Below are 22,664 nucleotides of genomic sequence, written 5' to 3'. Positions count from 1 at the left end.
CCTCTTCATTCATAGAGAGAGCCATCAGAACAAACCTACACATCCAACCTACTTTTTTGAGAGAGAACTACCTGCACTTATGTTGAGGCCAAGATATTCCATTCTTACCATATGAATCTTGATCTCTAGCCTTCCCAAGTTGCTTTCCACTCAAATATTCTTTCCACCAAATCCATATCCTGTGAGAGAGAGTTGAGTGTTGGGGAGACTATCATATGAAGCACAAGAGCAAGGAGTTCATCATCAACACACCATTTGTTACTTCTTGGAGAGTGGTGTCTCCTAGATTGGCTAGGTGTCACTTGGGAGCCTCCGACAAGATTGTGGAGTTGAACCAAGGAGTTTGTAAGGGCAAGGAGATCGCCTACTTCATGAAGATCTACCACTAGTGAGGCAAGTCCTTCGTGGGCGACGGCCATGGTGGGATAGACAAGGTTGCTTCTTCGTGGACCCTTCGTGGGTGGAGCCCTCCATGGACTCGCGCAACCGTTACCCTTCGTGGGTTGAAGTCTCCATCAACGTGGATGTACGATAACACCACCTATCGGAACCACGTTGTCGGCGTTCTGGGAACGGGGGTCCCCAGACTTGTCTGCCTGCGGCCTGCGGCGTGGCTCAAAGGGGGGCCCAGCACGGCCCATCTTCACCAACACAGACCCAAGACCCTCGCGAGGGGCCAAGCCTCGCGGGGCGGATGACGCGGAGCTTCCTCAGGCACGGCCTCATCAGGCTGGCTCGCGAGGAGGCGGAGAGATCAAGGCGGGGTACCTCATGAGGCGCCTGTGACGCAAGCCATGACGACCAAGGGCGCCAGGCGGGTGCCAGCCCGTGCAGTGTCCTCCTTTCCTCTTTTGTGCAAAGGGGGCAAGTGCAGCCGCGGAGTACCGAGGCATCAGGCAAAGGTTGCCATTTCGGTGCAACAAGACCAGGACCAGGAGGACTGCAAGACGGAGGTCATTGTGGAGCCCAAGACGGTGTCACCACCATAGCTTTGTGCAGGCGAAGACTACTTTTGTCAGGATAGCTGGTACTAGCTGTCCCCCTTCAAATTAGTCCACCATTGTTGGCTCCCTTCCCGCTCGATATTTGGGAAGAGGACCAGGGCCTCTATAAATAGGACTAGCCACCCCCAGGGGAGAGGGGCATCAACAATCGGAGAGAGAGAGAGAAGGGTGACTGAACTCCTCCCAGCAGTTCATCGCCCCAGCTAAGAACAGACCCTTGTGAGGCTGTTCTTCCTTGTATTGTTCATCATCATTAGCCCAAGAGGCAATCCACCACGCCACACACTGGAGTAGGGTATTACACCACAACGGTGGCCCGAACCAGTATAAACCCTGTGTCTCTCGTGTTGTTCTTTCCATAGCTTAGATCTTAGCGAGGCGGAGGGGTGCAGGTAGGTAGGAGGCGAAATCTCCGCGCGCACCCCAGTGTTCGAACCTCAGGGGTCTGCCGAAACCCGAAATCCAACATTTGGCGCGCCAGGTAGGGGTGCACCGGAGTTTTCTCTTCCGCCACCGCCACGGCCTGCCTCACAATGAGTAGCGCGTCACCCGCTCCGGCCGCCGTCAAGGAGGGATGAGGTGTTGCTTAATGAGGCTCTTGCTCAAAATGCTTAGTGATATGCTCCAAAGCCCTCAACTACCTTCTCACATCCACATATGACCTAAACCAAAGTCAAACTCGGCCCCACCGATTCTTTCTATCCGGTGCCACCGAGTTCAAAATGTCATAGCCACTGCCACAAACCCTAGGTAAATCGGTCTCACCGATAGGGATCTCGGTCTCACCGAGATGGGATTGTAATCTCTCTGTTTACCAAGATGAGTGATTGGTCCCACTGATATTGCAATGTAAACTCTCTATTTCTCTTTCGTAACGTTTCGGTCTCACCGAAATGAGTGATCGGTCCCACCGAGTTTACCTGACCAACTCTCTGGTTAGCTTATTACCAAAATCGGTCTCACCGAGTTTGTGTAATCGTTATCACCGAGATTACGTTATGCCCTAACCCTAACCATATCAGTCCTACCGAGTTGCATGCTGGTCCCATCGAAACTCCTAACGGTCACTAGCTTTGCTGAATCTGTCTGACCGAGTTTATTAATTCGGTCCCACCGAGATTGGCAAGTTGTGTGTAACGGTTAGATTTTGTGTGGAGGCTATATATACCCCTCCACCACCTCTTCTTTCGTGGAGAGAGCCATTAGAACAAACCTACACTTCCAACTTACTTTTTCTGAGAAAGAACCACCTACACTTGTGTTGAGGCCAAGATATTCCATTCTTACCATATGAATCTTGATCTCTAGCCTTCCCCAAGTTGCTTTCCACTCAAATCCTCTTTCCACCCAATTCATATCCTGTGAGAGAGAGTTGAGTGTTGGGGAGACTATCATTTGAAGCACAAGAGCAAGGAGTTCATCATCAACACACCATTTGTTACTTCTTGGAGAGTGGTGTCTCCTAGATTGGCTAGGTGTCACTTGGGAGCCTCCGACAAGATTGTGGAGTTGAACCAAGGAGTTTGTAAGGGCAAGGAGATCGCCTACTTCGTGAAGATCTACCGCTAGTGAGGCAAGTCCATTGTGGGCGACGGTCATGGTGGGATAGACAAGGTTGCTTCTTCATGGACCCTTCGTGGGTGGAGCCCTCTGTGGACTCGCGCAACCGTTACCCTTCGTGGGTTGAAGTCTCCATCAACGTGGACGTATGATAGCACCACCTATCGGAACCACGACAAAAATATATGTGTCTCCTATTGCGTTTGAATCCTCCAAACCATTCCCTTTACATTCTTGCAAGCTGCATGCTTTACTTTCCGCTTCTCATATACTCTTTGCATGCTTGCTTGAATTGTGTTAAGATTGCTTGACTTGTCCAAAGTTGCTAAAATCTGCCAAGAACTAAAATTGGGAAAAGGATAAGTTTTTATTTGGTCAAGTAGTCTAATCACCCCCCTCTAGACATACTTTCGATCCTACAAGAACAACCATCATGCAATATATAGTCTCACCAAACAAGTCATGTAATTTTTGATACATATCAGCTATGATGTTCAAGGACAATACAAATAACTCATGAATGCATAGTGAAATATCATCATCACATGTTTGCCTATAGGCCACATCTCCAACATTGAGTATTCATACTTAAAGACAGATTCAGGCTTGGTGGGGGCAAGTAGGGCTACCATGGCCATTCCCATAACAACATCCTCACTATATAAGTCCTTGAACATGTAGGTGGTGCGAACAACAAACACCTTTCCATTACAGATCTCGGTGTTCTTTGGGATTAGTAACTTTGTGACGAGCTTCATCTCTTTCTTGACATATCGCTCTACCATATCTCTTTTCATAGGGACAATTTCCAGCGAAGTGTCAGGCTTCATCACAATTGTAGAAATTTATTGATTTTCCCTTGGAAAACTTGTTACCTTTATTGAATCCTCCTCCTCCATATCTCTCGACAAAGAGAGTCAAATCTTCATTGAAGTTGTCTTGAGTAGGACACTCATGGAACTCCTCTTCTTCGTCTTCACTTTCTTCTCGGACTTGAAATTGTTTGGCCCAAAAAGTTATTTTAGGCTTCTTGATCCCACAATCCATGGCAAGAGTCATCTTGATGTTCTCGGCCATATCATCATAAGTGACAAAATGGGAAAGAATAATCATTAGGAACCGAAGTGACATAGTCTTCCATTTGTTGAGTGTGGAACACCATGGATGGGAAATGGGGAACTCATGCTCCAAGAAACTTGATGGCAACGAATCAATCATTGTTTTTCTCACACCCAAAGTTTTGTAGTTTGACCACAAGGGTGGTAAATCTTTAATAGAGGGCTTGGGGTGTCTGGTTGCCTTTCATCACAAATAAGTTCGTCTCATTCCTGACCATTTCATACTTTGATTTGACACTTGTTGTGTAATGCCCCGTATGTAACTTGCCATATTTGTATTCCAACTCTTGCCATTTTCGGCTCTAAGTTATGATATTCCCTCATGGTTGGGTTTTGTCTTCGTTTTGCATTTTGTCCATGTCATACATCTCATATCATGTCATCATGTGCATCGCTTTTGCATACGTGTTCGTCTCATGCATCCGAGCATTTTCCCCGTTGTCCGTTTTGCATTCCGGCACTCCTATGTCCTCCGGCGCCCCCTTTTGCCTATTTTCGTGTGCGGGTGTTAAATGTTTTTGGATTGGACCGAGATTTGACAAGCGGCCTTGGTACACTACCGGTAGACTGCCTATCAAGTTTCGTGCCATTTGGACTTCGTTTGATACTCCAACGGTTAACCGAGGAACCGTAAAGGCCTCGTGTGTGTTGCAGCCCAACACCCCTTCAAAGTGTCCCAAAAACCATCCAAACCCCCTCCATCCTCTCGGCCGTTCTATCACGATCGTGTGGCCGAAAACCGCACCTCATTTGGACTCTCCTAGCTCCCTCTACCTATAAATATATGCCCCCCTCCGAAAATCACGGGTCCAAACCCTAGCCCCGCTCCCCTTGCGCCGCCGGACACATCCGCCGTCGGCCGGACGCGTCCGCTGCCCCCCTCGACCAACCAGAGTGCGCCACGTGGCACTCCAATTCGCCCGCCGCCGCCGGCCCGCGCATCGCCGCCGCCCGGCCCGCGCGCGCGCCGCCCGACCCCGCCGGCGCCGCCCAGCTCCGTCGCGCCTCCACGCCGCCCTCCACGCCGGCCGTCGCCTGCCCGCCGGCGCCGCCCGCACCACCGCACCCCGCCGCTCCCCTCCACGCCGTCCGGCTCCGCTCGTCGCCAGAGTCACCAGATCGGGTGAGCCCGCCACGCCAGCCACCTTCCTCCACCCCGGAAACCGTCTCCAGCGAGCTCCGGCGCCACCTCGGTTCGCGTGCCGTCCAGATCCAGATCCAGCTACAGTAAACCCTAGGTCGAATTTTGTCTAAGTCCTTTTTCTGCATATTTTTTTAGCTATGTTCATCAGGCCATATCTCATCATCCGTAGCTCCGTTTTGCGTGTGTGATATATCGAATTGTTCGTTGGGATGTCCTCTTCATTTCATTCCATTGCACCATGCTTGTTTGATTCCGTCTTGATGCCTAAAATGCTGTTGCAAAAGTGCTTCATAATGTTAGTTTCTGTTTCTTAATAGATTATGAGCTTTTGTCATTTTTGCCATGATTATTGTGTGCCTCCTATGAACTTGAGCCCTACATATGTTTTGGGCTATGCCATGCCATCCTTACAGGGGTGTATGCCATGTATTTTTGTGATCAATGTGGTGACTAGCACAAGCATGCAAAGTAGCTCTCGTGATGTTGTTGTTTTCAGGGACTTGGAATTCTTCCAAGTCATTTCCCTGATGTTATTTTTATGCCATGTATTCATGTTGCTACAGAGTGATCCATGCCTCTTTTGAGCATGTTCAGTAAGGATGATTTTGAGATATTGTTATGTTATATCCATCCATGTCTTTGTTTGAAATTATGGTGTAACCTAGCATGACTCAATCTTGCTCTACTTTTTCTATAAAATGTTCCTGGCAGATTGTTTACGTGTTAATTAATTTTGCCGAGGTTGTTGTAGTTGATACATGCATGCTATGAGATTGCTCTTGCCATGGTTAGCTTCCTGATCATGTCTTCTTGCTGGGTGTATGCTTAGTTTGTGATGCAATGCCTTGTGACCAGTGAAAACAGCAGGAGAGCCTCCTACTGTTGTTTTTTTCCTTTATTACTTTAAGATGTTAACCATTGGTTAACATTACAGACAGTTCTTGATTTACATGGCTTTAACAAGAATTTAGAAGGTGTGAAACTAGCCTATGTAAACCAGGTGTCACAGAAACAAAGAGTTTGCAAATATTTCCAAAAACGTTAAACTTTGAGGGTTGATCCTATAGCCCAGGATCACAAAATCTTCCTTGAGCTTCCTCAGCCACTCAGCATGCGTGGCTACCTCTCCATCAAAGATCTCTCTATTGCGTTGCTTCCAAATATTCCAGGAGGTTAATATAGTTATCTCTTTGAACAAAGGTCCTCGCCACCTCTCTCTAGCTCTGTCATACCTGTGTTGTATGTCTGGATCATTTCCCCACTCAATGCCCACGACATCCCAGCACTTGGCGGCAAAAGAACACTCATAAAATAGATGTGCATTTGTTTCTACAACTCCCATGTTGCACATTGGGCATTTATGATCTTCTCCAATATTAGAGTGTCTTCTCAGCAGCAGATCTCTTGTATTGACCCTGTCATTTAACATCAACCATGCAAACACTTTATGTCTCATGATACATTTCGTCTTCCAAATGGAGGTGATGCATTGGGGAGCCAATATATTCCTGAACATGTACTTGTAAAACTTTTTCGGTTTAAAATCCACATCACCCCAGCAAAGGATCCACTCATCAGTCCCCATAGCTTCCAGGTTTATTCCCTCCATGATCTCTTGCAGATTATCCAGTTCTGTCCTGGCTTCCATTGACAGAGGAAGCATAAAGTTGTCCACGTGATCATTGTTGTTGTAGTACTGTGCCAAGGAGATGTCTTCATCGTTAGCAAAAGAAAAAAAGATGATCATGGGAGTCCATCAGGGGTCTTTCGTTTATCCAAACATCTTTCCAAATAAGAATCGTGTCCCCCGCGGCCGGTATACATGAGGTAATACCACGGTAAATATCCATTAAAGAGAAGACATCACGCCACCAAAAGGAGCCACAGGGTGGCTTTGCGTGGGGGGGCTGATGAAGCTATGTACCTAGGGTAGGGACATGGACCTGTCCTAAGAGCCCTACCCAAGGACATCCCTGGAAGAAGTCACCTTCCAATCGACTTGAAGGTATCCCACTCGACGGATTCAAGACACTCGACCAGGAAGCTACCACTCGACTACGAAGCCAACCACTCGACTGACAGGAGATCTAAAGTCACTCCGCAAGCAAACGGTCGGCCATTAAGTAGTCTTTATGGTCATCATAGCACTTTAATAGGGACGTTACCAGTAACGCCCAGTCTTAATGTATTTTAACCCTGCATTACTGAGGACCGGAGGGGTCTGGCGAACTCTATATAAGCCACCCCCCTCCTTAGTAGCAGGGGTTGGCACCCCTGTAATTCATACACACATAATCCAGTCGACCGCCTCCGGGCACCGAGACGTAGGGTTGTTACTTCCTCCGCGAAGGGCCTGAACTCGTACATCCTGGTGTATTTACAACTTCTCCATAGCTGAGATCTAGCCTCTCCATACATACCCCCCTACCTCACTGTCGGAGTTAGAACCACGACAGTTGGCGCCCACCGTGGGGCAGGAGTCTTAGCGCCTAGTTGGAGAAGTTGCGATTTTTCCGATCCCTTTGATCATGTTTTCATGCGGAGATTTGGTGGAGGGCCACGAGATCCGTCTTGGCGCACTCACGTTCATCGCCGACAACTCCGCTTGGCTTCAGGAGGCTCCACTCGACATTGACGCCCTCCCCGTCCGCGGTGCGACGCACTTCCGCGCATGTGTTTGTGGCGTCCTCCTGCGGAAGCCGTCGACCCAGTATCGGTCGGCTCCCATGTCATCTTCCCGCCCTGTCTCCCACCGGCGCAAGCGCTCCGGCCGGTCGAGACTTCAGAGGTGGGTGAGGCATGCCGTGGCCCGCCAGTCGGCAGCCCCACAAGTCGCGGCAATCGAGCCCGACGAATCCCTCTACGGCCTGTTCGACTGGCTCCGCGGAGACCGCATCCGAGTGCGACAGCAGCGACCCGGCGGCTGAGGTTCTGGCGGTCGATGGAACACACAGTCCTCCCGGTTTCCCTCGCACCGATGGAGGCGCGGGTGGAGGCGACCCGTCGCATCCCCACGATGAGTATCTCCCCGAACCTCTCACGTCATTGCAGCGAGAGGAGCTTCGCCGCCGGAACATGGATGCACTCCACACTCCTATCGTCGAAGAAACCCCCGAGGCCCGGGCCTTGGAGGACGCGCACTTGGCTAACTTGGCCGAGCACACTCGACTGGAGAATCTCCAGCGAATACTCGACGAGCAAGCACGTCAGCGAGCTCCCGAGTCCAGTCGACGTCAGCTCTTCCCGCCTACGCAGGTATATCGAACCCCAGTTCAGAATTTGGCAGCCGCGGCCCGTATAGCAGAATCGATTCAGCCCTCCCAGTCGGAGGCTGGCAGGGGCTTGTTGCAAATCAGAGCGTTGCTCCGGGCAGCGGGAAACCAGAATTCTGCTGTTTCTCAATCGCGGAATAGGATCCACAGTCGATCCGTTGCAACGGATACAGTCCAGTCGGCTCACAGCCCAAGATCGCCCCCGAGGCGTGAGGGACGCGGAGACCGGCACGATCAGTACAGAAGAAATGAGCAGTATGATCACCGGTTCGATCAACGTCGGGTGCCAACCCCTCCCCCGAGGAGTGGGTCATATGCGCCTCGACAGCAGGATGACAGACACACTCATAGTGTTGGGCGGAGAGTTCCAGTCGACCCCAGGGACCCAGTCTTTGATGCGAGGTCCATCCTCGTTCAGGGTCTGGTTGACAGGAACAGAGCTCACCGAGAAGGCCACGGCAGGGATGCGCCTGCCAGCAGCAGAGTACGTGTTTCGGGGCCAGAGTGTTTCAGTCGAGCCATCAGGGCCGCAGTGATTCCTCCCAACTTCTGGTTGGCGACTGGAGTCAGCAAGTTCACCGGCGAGTCTAAGCCTGACACTTGGCTCGAAGACTACCGAGTGGCTGTCCAGATTGGCGGCGGCAATGATGAGGTGGCTATGAAGCATTTGCCTCTCCTGTTAGAGGGCTCAGCCAGAGCGTGGCTGAATCAGTTAGCACCCAGCAGCATCTACACTTGGGAGGATCTCTCTCGAGTGTTTGTCACGACCTTTGAAGGAACATGCAAGCGACCGGCAGGCCTTACAGAATTGCGTTCTTGCGTGCAGAAACCGAGTGAAACTCTGAGGGATTACATCCAGAGGTGGATCACTTTGCATCAGACAGTTGAGAATGTACCAGATCACCAAGCAGTTTGTGCCTTTAAAGAAGGCGCCAAGAACAAAGAGTTGAACCTGAAGTTCGGTCGGACCGGAGAAATGTCTCTGAATCGGATGATGGAAATTGCCACCAAATACGCTAACGGAGAAGATGAAGATCGACTCCGGAGTGGCAAGCAGAAAGCAGTCGCCCAGGAAACCGGAGGCAATTCCAGTCGGAAGCAGAAGCGGAAGGCCGAGCCAGCCGCTCCTGGGGAGGCCCTAGCCGTAACCCAGGGAAAATTCAAGGGAAAACCCAAGGGGTCCTAGAACCCCAAGAAAGTCAAGGATCAAGATGTAAATGATGTTTTGGATCTACCATGTCACATCCACACCAAGAAAGATGAAGAGGGTAATCTTATTTACCCAAAGCATACCACTCGACAGTGCCGGCTCCTGATCCAGCAATTTCAGCGCAAGCAGTCCAAAGACAAGGAAAAAGAGTCAGACAGAGTTGAGGATAAAGAAGATAGTGACGATGGATACCCCCAAGTCAATTCTACCTTGATGATTTTTGCTGATGTCGAAAGCAAAAGTCGACTGAAAGTCATTAACCGTGAAGTGAATATGGTTGCCCCGGCAACACCCAGCTACCTGAAGTGGTCTCAGACTGCCATCACGTTTGACCAGTCCGATCACCCTGCGCACATTGCCACCCCTGGGAGGCAAGCTCTGGTGGTCGATCCAGTTGTCGAAGGCACTCGACTGACCAAAGTCCTGATGGATGGTGGCAGCGGCGTGAACATACTGTATGCAGAAACGTTGAAAGGGATGGGCATTCCGATGTCCAGGCTCAGTGCCAGCAACATGAGTTTCCATGGAGTCATTCCTGGAAACAAAGCCGAGTCACTCAGCCAGATTGCTCTCGATGTGGTTTTCGGTGATTCAAAGAATTACCGCAAGGAAAAGTTGACATTTGAGGTTGTGGACTTCCAAAGTGCTTATCATGCTATTCTGGGCCGGCCAGCTTATGCACGCTTCATGGCTCGACCGTGCTATGTGTATCTCAAGTTGAAGATGCCCAGCCCCAGAGGTGTGATCACCGTTATAGGCAATCGAAAGAAAGCAGAGGAGTGTTTTCAGAAAGGATCAAAGATCGTTGATGCTCAGATGTCAGTAGTCGAGCTGCAAGAGTACCAGAAGATTGCTGATCCGAGTGAGTTGATGCGAGCCAAGAAGTCAGCTTCAGAATCAGCTTTTCAGTCGTCCGGTGAAACTAAGCCAGTTCACATTCACCCGACTGACCCCAATGCTGCTCCGACTCACATCTCAACGACGCTCGACTCCAAATAGGAAGAAGCGCTCATCCAGTTCCTCCGTGAGAACTGGGACATCTTCGCATGGAAGCCTTCTGACATGCCTGGAGTTCCCAGGGGGCTGGCTGAGCATCGTCTACGAGTTGACCTGAAGTTCAAGCCTGTGAAAGAACATCTTCGACGGTCCACCGTCCAGAAGAGGAAAGCTATTGGCGAGGAGGTGGCTCGGCTCTTAGCAGCGGAGTTCATCCGAGAGATTTACCACTCCGAGTGGCTCGCCAATGTTGTCATGGTCCCCAAGAAGGACAAGTCACTTCGCATGTGCATTGACTTTAAACATATCAATCGGGCCTGCCCAAAAGATCATTTCCCTCTCCCCCGCATCGACCAGGTAGTCGACTCGACCGCAGGGTGTGAGCATTTGTCTTTTCTAGATGCTTATTCAGGGTACCATCAGATCCGTCTGTATGGACCCGACGAGATCAAAACGGCTTTCATCACCCCATTCGGGTGCTTCTGTTATGTCACCATGCCCTTCGGCCTCAAGAATGCTGGAGCCACGTTCATGAGGATGATTCAGAAGTGTTTGCTCACTCAGATCAGTCGGAACGTAGAAGCATACATGGATGATATTGTGGTTAAGTCACGGAAAGGTTCCGACCTACTGACTGACCTTGCCGAAACCTTTGCTAACCTCAGGGGATATGATATCAAGCTCAATCCATCAAAGTGCACATTCGGAGTTCCAGGTGGAAAGTTACTCGGTTTTCTCGTTTCCGAACGAGGAATCGACGCCAATCCCGAGAAAGTTGGCACCATATTCCGGATGAAGCGCCCTATGCGTGTACACGATGTGCAGAAGCTTACAGGTTGCTTGGCCGCTCTAAGTCGATTCATTTCTCATCTCGGTGAAAAGGCATTGCCTCTTTACCGACTGATGAAGAAGTCTGACAAGTTCGAGTGGACTCCAGAAGCTGATGCAGCGTTTGTAGAGCTCAAAGCTCTGCTCTCCACCCAGCCGGTGCTTGCTGCCCCAATCAGTAAAGAGCCTCTGCTGCTTTACATTGCGGCCACGGGACAAGTTGTCAGTACAGTACTTACGGTCGAGCGGGAAGAAGAAGGGAAGGCCTTCAGAGTTCAGCGCCCAGTATATTATGTGTCTGAAGTTTTGACTCCTTCGAAGCAAAGATATCCCCATTACCAGAAGCTTGTATATGGGATTTACATGACCACGAAGAAGGTTGCACACTACTTCTCTGACCATTCCAGTACAGTCGTCAGCGACGCTGCACTGTCAGAGATTTTGCACAACAAAGATGCAACTGGTCGAGTGGCGAAGTGGGCGATTGAACTCCTTCCCCTAGATATCAAGTTTGAAGCAAAGAAGGCTATCAAGTCCCAAGCAATTGCAGATTTCATCGCCGAGTGGATTGAACAGCAGCTTCCGACTCAAATTCACTCGGAGCACTGGACCATGTTCTTCGATGGATCTAAGATGCTGAATGGTTTCGGTGCAGGGGTAGTCTTGGTCTCCCCCCGAGGAGATAAGCTCAGATATGTTCTCCAGATTCACTTCGATTCCTCCAATAATGAAGCGGAATATGAAGCACTCTTGTATGGGTTGCGCATGGCCATTTCACTCGGCGTCCGGTGTCTCATGGTCTATGGCGACTCAGATTTGGTGGTTAATCAGGTGATGAAGGAGTGGGACGTCAGAAGCCCAGCTATGACTGGCTACTGCAACGCAGTAAGAAAGCTAGAAAAGAAATTCGAGGGGTTAGAGCTTCATCACATCCCCCGACTGAAAAATCAAGCAGCTGATGATCTGGCAAAGATAGGCTCCAAGAGAGAAGCCATTCCCAGCAATGTGTTTTTGGAGCACATCCGCTCGCCGTCAGTCCAGGAGGATCCTTTTACAGAAGAAGCCCCGCAACCGAAAAGTGCCACAGATCTGACTGAAGTCGAAATTCCTGCTGTGGTCGACCTAGTCATGGAGGTCTTGGCAATCACTCCCGACTGGACGATACCGTACATCGCGTATATCTTGAGGAAAGAACTTCCAGAGGACGAAGAAGAGGCTCGACAGATCGTCCGTCGATCTAAAGCTTTCACAGTCATAAAAGGACAGTTGTATAGAGAAAGCGCAACTGGAATCGGTCAGAAGTGCATAACACCAGAAGAAGGTCAGATAATCCTTGATGATATCCACTCGGGGACCTGTGGTCACCATGCGTCCTCTCGGACCATCGCGGACAAAGCATACCGAGCGGGTTTTTACTGGCCTAGGGCAAACGAAATGGCGAAAGAGATAGTCGACAAGTGTGAAGGCTGCCAGTTCTACTCCAACATGTCGCACAAGCCAGCATCAGCTCTAAGGACCATTCCACTCGTCTGGCCCTTCGCTGTTTGGGGACTGGACATGGTTGGTCCACTGAGAACAGGCAGGAGCGGATTCACACATGTGCTTGTGGCAGTCGACAAGTTCACCAAATGGATTGAAGCCAAGCCTATCAAAAATCTTGATGCTAGCACTGCTATCAGTTTCATCACAGAGTTGATATTCAGATATGGGGTCCCGCATAGCATCATCACTGACAATGGGTCAAACTTCGATTCAGACAAGTTCAGAGCTTTTTGCGCCTCTCAAGGCACACGAGTCGACTACGCGTCGGTCGCGCATCCCCAGTCGAATGGACAAGCTGAAAGAGCAAATGGTCTGATTCCCAAAGGACTGAAGCCTCGACTGATGCGTGATCTCAAGCACGCAGCAGGCGCTTGGGTCGACGAGCTTTCGTCAGTTTTGTGGGGACTGAGGACCACCCCGAACCGGTCGACTGGAAGAACGCCATTCTTTATGGTTTACGGAGCCGAAGCCGTCCTGCCGACTGATCTACTTCACAATGCCCCCAGAGTCGAGATTTATAATGAAGACGAAGCAGAGCAAGCCCGGCAAGACGCAGTCGACCTCCTAGAGGAGGAGAGGGAAATGGCTATGATCAGATCGACCATCTATCAGCAAGACTTGCGTCGATTCCATGCCAGAAATGTGAAGAGCCGAGCCTTCCAAGAAGGAGATTTGGTCCTCCGAGTGGATCAACAGAAACCACACAAACTTGCTCCTACTTGGGAAGGCCCCTTCATCGTCACCAGAGTCCTCCACAATGGAGCATATCATCTCTACAACGTTGATCGCCGGATCGACGAGCCACGAGCTTGGAATGCGGAACTCCTCCGCCCATTTTACACTTGAATTCTCACTCGGATGAGGTGTAATAAGAAAAACTTCCGTAGTTTATTTTTATCAAAGACAAGAGTGTCCCAGTTCTTCCTTTAATTGCTGTCATTTTGTTTGCGTACGAAATCCCCCAGTGGGTAGCTTAGCTACGAATCCGTTTCGCCTAAGTTTGCAAAAAAATCCTACCGAGTGGAGAGCAAACCTCCCACTCGGGGGCTTAGCTGCAGCCCAGTGCTCGCCTAAGTATATAAAAATCCTACCGAGTGGAGAGCAAACCTCCCACTCGGGGGCTTAGCTGCAGTCCAAGTACTCGCCTAAGTATATGAAAACCCTACCGAGTGGTGAGCCAGATTCCCACTCGGAGGCTTAGCTGCAGCCCAGTGCTTGCCTAAGTATATAAAAGTCCTACCGAGTGGAGAGCAAACCTCCCACTCGGGGGCTTAGCTGCAGTCCAAGTACTCGCCTAAGTATATGAAAACCCTACCGAGTGGTGAGCCAGATTCCCACTCGGAAGCTTAGCTGCAGCCCAGTGCTCGCCTAAGTATATAAAAATCCTACCGAGTGGAGAGCAAACCTCCCACTCGGGGGCTTAGCTGCAGTCCAAGTACTCGCCTAAGTATTTGAAAATCCTACCGAGTGGTGAGCCAGACTCCCACTCGGAGGCTTAGCTGTAGCCCAGTGCTCGCCTAAGTGTTTGAAAATCCTACCGAGTGGAGAGCAAACCTCCCACTCGGGGGCTTAGCTGCAGTCCAAGTACTCGCCTAAGTATATAAAAATCCTACCGAGTGGAGAGCAAACCTCCCATTCGGAGGCTTAGCTGCAGCCCAGTGCTCGCCTAAGTGTTCAAAAATCCCACTGAGTGGAAAGCAAACCTCCCACTCGGGGGCTTAGCTGCAGCCTAGTGCTCGCCTAAGTTCGGAACACGTCCCAATCCACAAGGACGGCAAGATGCGAATCGACTGTTACCTTTTCCTTCGGAGCTGCACCACAAATACGAAGTTATTTCGAGTGAAGGCCAAGTTCCACTCGGCAGATAATTCCCGAAGATATTCAACGATAAATCAAGTTCGGATAAAACCCAAAGGTCCAAGACCTCAGATCAAAGTACTCGAGCCCTCGGCTCGACAGAGTTTAACGGTTACAGAATCCACTCGGCATTCCGAGGCAAATTTAAAGTGAAGCATAAAAGTTTTTCATTCCTCAAGCGGAGGACTGGAAGGGGCGACGAACTCGTCCAAGTCGATCCCGTCTGCAATACGAGTAGCAGCAGCAATGAAAGTCTCCATGAAGTCTTGAAAGCTGTGCTTCCTGGTATTGGCAACTTGGATGGCGGCCAGCTTTTCTTCTCGCGCCTCCTTGCAATGGACGCGGACCAGAGACAGAGCGACATCAGCACCACATCTAGCAGAAGATTTCTTCCATTCCGCCACTCGACCCGGGACTTCATCCAGTCGAACCATCAGGGACTCGAGGTCGTTCTGAAGCGTCGTTCCAGGCCAGAGTGATGTGTCGATCCGTGACATCGCAACCTTCAGCCGAGCAAGATAGTCAACAACGCTGGTAACACGAGACTCCAGTCGGAGCACGTTCATAGCAGCCTCGTCCTTCACAAGAGAATTGGCGGGATCCAAGCCTGGCTCCACTCGACTGGTTTCCTCTTCGAAGCTCTGGCAGAATTCTGCAAACACGATTCAAGAATAAGACAGTGGCCTTACGCGGGCTTGGTAACTGCAAGACAGCTGGGTCTGAATAATTACCTTCGAGCATGACGAACAGCTTCTTGGCGAGTCCACCGAGATAAACCTCCAGATCGTTTACCTTCCCCGCCAGCTCACCCGCCTGGTCATGCAGAACCATCTTGTCGTTCTTCAGTCGGCTGACCACTCAATTAGCTGTCTCGAGAGCAGTTTTCAGTCTGGAGTTCTCCTGTTCAAGAGTTCCGACCGAAGCCAGTTTCTCTTCTGCAAGCTTCGTTTTGCTCGAGGCCTCCTTCTGTGCTTCGGCAAGATCTTGATACTTCTTCTTCAGAGCTTCCTCCAGTTTATCTATAGAACGTCGAGTGAACTCAACATCAAGAATGGGCAAGAAAGGGAAGTCACTCGTCAAGAATGAGAAACCTCGCCAGCCATACCTTTTGCTTCGTCTCGCGCCTTCTGCAGGTTCTGTTGAGCGAGCTTCAAGTCAAGGTCGAGCTGGATCTGTTTGTTCTCCAACTCAGTGTAGAGAGCCACAAGTTCACAGGATTTCTGCAAAAGTCAGTCGACAGAGGTCCAAGATAAGTTGCTTCCGAGTAACCAAGAGACAATGATGACGTTTCTAAGACTACAGCTGAATCAAAAACATTCAACAGTAGTCTCGGAGACTACACCCAGTGGGTGCACTCAGCGTGCCCCCACTGGCTTTAAAAAAAATCGACTGCCCGCAGTCGACCGGATACAGTTTCATTCGACATGGCCTGGCCAGACCGAGTGAAGGAGTAAAACTACAGCAACACAAAATAAAGACTACAGTCGACTGCCAGCAGTCCACCGTAGTCTCGGGGACTACACCCAGTGGGTGCACTCAGCGTGCCCCCACTCGACCAAAAAACTTAACAGAAACACCTAGTGGGTGTACAGATTTAAAAGATCTTCGGAAAAGAGATTCTTCAGACAGCATACCCTAACAGAACAAGCAGTGAATCGACTGACCTGGACGTTACTCTGAAGAGCTGAACTTGCGTCATAAGCCGCTTGGCTGGCTTCTCAAACCACCTTGACCTGCTCCATCATGATGCCTGCCTGGCGTATAGCTTCCTTAGCTGCACCCACTTGGTCCTCAGGGACGTGGTGTGAGGCGAAGAGTGAAGGCGGATTTACGGTCGACGTCGAGGGCCGCACACTCGTCAGAGGATTGGCGAAAGTCACAGAAGCCCGGGTGGTATCGCCACCGTATCGAGCTACGGCCTCAGGCGCCGGAGTGGATTGTGGAGCCTCGCCAGCCGACGCTTTCCTGTTCCGCCTCACTCTCAGTGGCGCTTCGTCTTCGTTGTCAGGAAGGTTAATAACATGAGGAGGAACTACGAGAAAAATTCAATCGACCAGAGTTATAAGAAATCGTCAGTCGATTCAAGGCAGAACATCAATAATCATACCAAGGTTGGAAGTAACAGCATCTTCCATCTCTTGATCATCATCCTTGGCGGAGATCTCAGAAGTAGCAGCACTGCAAATTTTGAAAGATTGTCAGTCGGCTCAGTGGATCGACCAAGGATCCGTCCACGGTCGACAAAGGAGAACAAGTTCTATCATTACCCAGAAATGGTGGGGACAGTCATCCTAATCTTGGGCAGAGCCTTGGGTGGCTTGGACGGCGTCACGTGGGGGTGCTTGGGAGCTTTTTCAGTCGGCGCTGGAGAAGAGGTCCGAGGGCGCTTCGACGACTGCCCAATGGGAGCAGTCGCCTTACCGCGTTCCCGCGCAGGGTCGTGTGTAAGCTTGGATCGCTTTTCCGAGCGGGGAGGTTCAGCTTCCTCCTCCTCCTCCTCTTCGCTGGGGTCAACGTCGTCGTCTCCCTCTCCTTTGCCGTCAGACTCCCACTCCCCATGTTCGTCTCCGCTTTCGCCTCCGCTCGCCTCCCCTTCCTCGGCCTGCCCCTGTGCTCCGTTGGGTGTCGAGTACATCTCTGTAGTTGTCTGGAGAATAGCAGACAAGTCGAAAGTCAGTCGACCGATTCAAAGAAAGCAAGATCTCAGTCGGGAACACAAGGCCAGACCTGGTCCACGTCGCATGTACTGTCAAGCGGGGGAACCCTCCTGGCTCCTCGGGGGTTGTCTTTGTTCCCTGTGATGCTCGACAGCCACCCTTCCAGCATCTCGTCGGTGACCTCCTCTGGGTGAACCCGAGTGGTGTCGTCGAGACCCGAGTACAGCCACATAGGGTGGTCACGAGCCTGAAGCGGTTGGATGCGCCTCCGAAGGAAGACCTCCAGCAAGTCCATGCCGGTCACGCCCTCTCGGACAAGCTGAACCACTCGACCAACCAGCACCTTGACTTGCGCCTTCTCCTCCAGCAGCACATTTAGAGAGGCAGGCTTTTGAGCTCGGTCCAGAGAGAAAGGGGGAAGACCAGTCGACTGCCCTGGGGTCACCTAGTCTTGGCAATAAAACCAGGTCGACTGCCAACCACGGACCGACTCGGGAAAAGTGATAGACGAGAAAGAACTTTTACCCCTCATCTGGATCGCCAGGCCCCCGCATAGCTGGATCACTTGCGTCCGTTCGTCACTCGACTTGGCTTTCTTTACCGATTCGGAACGGCAAGTGAAGATGTGTTTAAAAAGTCCCCAATGAGGGCGGCAACCCAAGAAACTTTCGCACAAGGAAACGAAAGCCGCAAGATGCACGATGGAATTGGGAGTGAAATGGTGGAGCCGCGCTCCGAAGAAGTTCAAAAAGCTCCGGAAAAAAGGATGAGGAGATAGAGAAAATCCGTGATCGATATGGGTGGTGAGGAGGATGCACTCACCGTCATGAGGTTGGGGTTCGACTTCTCCCCCCGGGAGACGCGCAGCTTCATGGGGAATGACTCCCCCCTCGACCATGTCGTCAGGATCTTCCTGCCGAATCACCGAGGGCATCCAGTCGCCCTGGATCCAATCCCTGGGCAGAGCAGTCCTCGAGGAAGATCCGCCCCGAGCGGACTTCTTCCCCTTCCCCTGCACCGCCGCCTTCTTCGCGCGCTCCAAAGCCGACGTCTTGTCCTTCACCATCGTCGCCGGCGAGGCTCGAACGGACCTACGACGCTAGGGTGAGAGCGGAGGTGGCAGAGGACCTTGCGGGGGGAGAAGGAAAGGCGAGAGCACACTATTGGGGAGCCCCGAGCCGGCAACTTATAAGGAGACGCTTCCGAGTGGCTGACCGGTAGGCCCAGGCGATCCCGTCAAATCCCGCAACAGGCGCGCGCGGTACGTGGCGAAAAAGGTGGCGCGGAGATCGAGGAGCTTCCATCCTATCCCATCCAATTACTTCGGCCGCCCCCGTCCCGCTCGCTTCCCAAAATTCAAATCCCGCAAAATCCGCGGGCTGCAGAACAACTCATCAAACTGAAGAGCCCGCTCATGCCGGCACTCGGTATTCCACAAGTATGGAAATTCACTCGACGAGAGACCAAGAATGGATCAAGGTGACCGAAAGAAGTTGACAACGTCATCTGTGACGATTGATCCAGTACAAGACATTCGTATAACACTAAGAACCAGTCGGAAGGACCCCCAACTCCTTCCCCACTCGAACCTCGATCCATTCGGGGGCTAATGATGAAGCTATGTACCTAGGGTAGGGACATGGACCTGTCCTAAGAGCCCTACCCAAGGACATTCCTGGAAGAAGTCACCTTCCAATGGACTTGAAGGTATCCCACTCGACGGATTCAAGACACTCGACCAGGAAGCTACCACTCAACTACGAAGCCAACCACTTGACTGACAGGAGATCTAAAGTCACTCCGCAAGCAAACGGTCAGCCATTAAGTAGTCTTTATGGTCATCATAGCACTTTAATAGGGACGTTACCAGTAACGCCCAGTCTTAATGTATTTTAACCCTGCATTACTGAGGACCGGAGGGGTCTGGCGAACTCTATATAAGCCACCCCCCTCCTCAGTAGCAGGGGTTGGCACCCCTATAATTCATACACACATAATCCAGTCGACCGCCTCCGGGCACCGAGACGTAGGGTTGTTACTTCCTCCGCGAAGGGCCTGGACTCGTACATCCTGGTGTATTTACAACTTCTCCATAGCTGAGATCTAGCCTCTCCATACATACCCCCCTCCCTCACTGTCAGAGTTAGAACCACGACAGGGGCATATCGTCATAGTGGGCATTCCAAACTAACATTACCCAAGGGACATCTTGCTTATGAATGAATTTATGTAAGTACTTGAGCGGTAGGGCATTGTTTTGGATTTGTAGGTTTAAGATTCCAAGACCCGCTTTTTTCTTTGGGCGACAAACCATTTCCCAGGCAGCCAAGGAGTGGGTTTTAGCATCCTTATCCACTTCTTTTCTCCATAGACAGTGTCTCCTTGATCTGTCGAAGATTTCAATCAACTTGAGTGGTAGTTTGAGAACACACATAGCAAAGGACAATAGCGACGAAAGCGCAGAATTAATCAGTTGTACTCTCTCCCCGTAGGATAGCCAAATAGTTGTTCCAGTCAACCTTCTCTCAATTCTATCGACCAAAGGCATTAACTCTCTAACAGTGGGTCTTGTTGTGCCCAGAGGCAAACCTAGGTAGGTGAACGGCATCGCCCCAACTTGACATCCAAGAGTATTGGCCAGATCCAGAGTTTTTTGAGCATTTACATTGGTTGGCATTAATTGAGACTTAGCGTAGTTAATTTTAAGACCAGTTGCCCGGGCATAAGAATCTAGAATGCCTTTAATTGTCTGCAGCTCTTGTTGACTTGCTGGAAGAATGATTAGTGTATCGCCGGCATATTGTATGACTGGATAGTCTTCCTAAGCAGGTTGATTAATTGGTAATGAAATCATACCATCCATCCAGGCTTTGTTAATTAAAGACTGCAATAAATCTGCTGCTGGCACAAATAGTAGGGGGGAAATTGGGTCCCCCTGTCTTACCCCCCACTTACACTGGAATTCTGTACCAGGTATACCATTCATAAGAATTGATGAGGTTCCAGACTGCAGCAACATCTTAATGCACATACACCACCTGTCATCAAAACCCTTGCATTCCAACATTTTCAAAATGAAAGAATGTTCCATCATGTCAAACGCCTTCTCGAAATCCAGTTTTAGAATTACAATTTCCTTGCCTGACTGTTTGCATTGGTGCAAATACTCGAAGGCCCAACTGAGGCAATCTTGAATTGTCCTAGTTTTGATGAAACCATACTTATTGCGGTGAACTACCTTTAAAATCCAGCGTTGAAGTCTTTCGGAGAGAATCTTTGTTATAACTTTGAGCACACAGTTTAACAAGGAGATTGGTCTGTAATCATTGAAAGACTCAGGCGATAGCTTCTTTGGTATTAGTGTGATTAATGACGTGTTCAAACATTGCAAATTTATTGTCCCTTGCCGAAAGTCCTCACAAAGAGTGTAGAAATCTTCTTTTATTATATCCCAACATACTTTAAGAAATAGCCCATTGAAACCGTCCGGCCCTGGTGCACGATCAGTCGGAATGATTTTGATCACATTGTCAATTTCTTCTTTCGTAAATGGTATTGAAAGTTCTTCCAAACCCTGACACTTTTGGATTAAGTCTGCAAGCTCAAAATCATAGACAGGCTGAGATGACACACCCATTCTCTTCTTGAAGCAATCGTAAAACACTGCTGCTTTTTCATCATGATTTTCTATCAAGCGTCCATCAGGCAATACCAGATTGGTGATGGCATTTCTCTGTAGTCTTTTTGTTGCACGCGCTTGAAAATATTTAGTATTTTCTTCACCTTGGACAGCCCACCGAAACGTGCAGCGTTTTTTCCAGTACGCACTTTGATATTTAAGTAACCATAGAAGATGTGCTTTTAGAATTTTTCTAAAATTACCTTCAGGGATATATAGCTGTCTCAGATCCTCAAGGTTGTCTATTTGGAGCAAAATTCTATTACAGTTTTCAATTAACAATTTTAGCTTCGAGATCGATTTGCTCCATTTTTTTAAGGCATACCTCAACCTCTTTAATTTCGCAGATATTCTTGTGGCACTGGAGGAAGCCTTTATGGGAGCATTCCATGAGGATTTCACCACCTCCAAGAAACCAGGGTGAGAGGGCCAAAAATTCTCAAATCTGAAAAGTTTAGATCTTGGGATCGAAGTTTCAACAGATAGAATACAAGGCACATGATCTGAAATTGGACGGGCAAGAGGTTTTGCATTTGTATTGGGGAATTTCAAAATCCATTCAGGAGAGGAAAAAAACCAGTCTAATTGCTCGAGTAATGGAGTTTCTTGCATGTTACTCCAAGTGTACCTCCTTCCCTTAATTGGAATTTCCAGCAAACCAAGATGACTGATAATCTCATTAAACTTAATCACATCATCCACATTTCCACCTGGTAGGTTTCTGTTTTCCAGAGAGCGCATGAAGTTGAAATCACCCATGAAAAGCCAGAGATCTTCTGGTTTGATATTTAAATTTTCCATCCAATCAGTGAACAGAACCCTCTCAGGTCCATCGCACGGCCCATAGATGTTAGAGAGGAACCAACTTTCATTTGTTTGAACCGAGGTCATTTTGATAGTTATTGCAAATGAAAATTGATGAATTATTTGACCCAAAAATTGGCTGCTACACCATATAATAATTAAGCCACCTGAGGCGCCATCAGATGGGATAAACTCAAACTTATCAAAACATCTCGGGCAGCACTTCCTAATAAAAGAATGATCAAAGTCCGGCTTCTTAGTTTCCTGTAGGCATATAATCGAGTAGTTGGATTCATCAATCTTATTACGAAGTGCATCGTGCATCGAGCTCGCAAACATGCCTACGTAACTCTGTTTATGTCATGTCCAGTTTTCTGCTAAGTCTCAATCTGTTAATGAAACTTGCTTTATTTACATGGGTGCCATCATATATTAAGATCCCTTTTGGCTTATGGTCAGTAAGGGATTTTTGTTATATGCTTTGATTAGTTTCATGCCATGCCTTGCTTTGCCATGATATGTTCCTATAGCCTATTGTTATCTTGCTCTAAACGTTGCTTCCTGATGTTAAATCCTGACACGTTATTTTCACCAAGTCTGAGATGCTGTTATCTTTTGCACTTTTGACATGCTTGTTTGGACCTGCTCTTGTGTGATTTAGCCATAGCGCAGTGTTCATCTTTTGTCAAGCATCTTGAGTGGATCAATGCCATGTGCTTTGTTGCTATGTTAGAGTGCAGTAGCTTAGTTTCTTGTTGCATTCTAGATGGCATCGTGCTGTTAATCGCATAATCGTGCCATTATTGTTTTGCTTTCATTTGCAAACCGTGCATCCGATTCCGGTGATCTTTATATCGATTTCGACCAAAATCAAGTCATCTTTCCAGCGGCACTCTTGGTTTTCCAAGTTGAGGCCTGGTTCAATCTTTTCCTTCCGGAGCACGCATATGCATTGCATATTACATCCCGCATATCATGCCATGTTTTGCATCA

General features: G+C 49.5%; 1 protein-coding gene across 1 annotated transcript; it reads right to left on the bottom strand.

The window, feature by feature from the left end:
* Positions 1-16,794: 16,794 nt before the first annotated feature.
* LOC147991073 (uncharacterized) lies at positions 16,795-18,061 on the bottom strand. The gene is made up of 3 exons (XM_087538516.1): positions 18,011-18,061; positions 17,259-17,633; positions 16,795-17,178 (listed from the first exon to the last, which is right to left on the bottom strand). Exons 1-3 carry the CDS (start codon positions 18,059-18,061, stop codon positions 16,795-16,797), a joined length of 810 nt encoding a protein of 269 aa, XP_087394642.1.
* Positions 18,062-22,664: the final 4,603 nt, after the last annotated feature.

This window comes from Triticum urartu, chromosome 1A (assembly GCF_056163025.1).
Source record: "Triticum urartu cultivar PI428250 chromosome 1A, HENAU_Tu73, whole genome shotgun sequence".
NCBI classification, from domain to species: domain Eukaryota; kingdom Viridiplantae; phylum Streptophyta; class Magnoliopsida; order Poales; family Poaceae; genus Triticum; species Triticum urartu.
The sequence above is the reverse complement of the archived record's forward strand: the minus strand, read 5'-3'. Positions and strand labels throughout refer to the sequence as shown.

What these genes read in the sequence shown, in the direction of transcription:
- LOC147991073 (XM_087538516.1), bottom strand. Translation starts at nt 18,061, where the DNA reads ATGAAGCTGCGCGTCTCCCGGGGGGAGAAGTCGAACCCCAACCTCATG. An exon ending in CGAACCCCAACCTCATGACG is followed by an intron (nt 17,634 to 18,010) that starts GTGAGTGCATCC and finishes TGCCAAGACTAG; the next exon opens with GTGACCCCAGGGCAGTCGAC. An exon ending in GTACATGCGACGTGGACCAG is followed by an intron (nt 17,179 to 17,258) that starts GTCTGGCCTTGT and finishes GCTATTCTCCAG; the next exon opens with ACAACTACAGAGATGTACTC.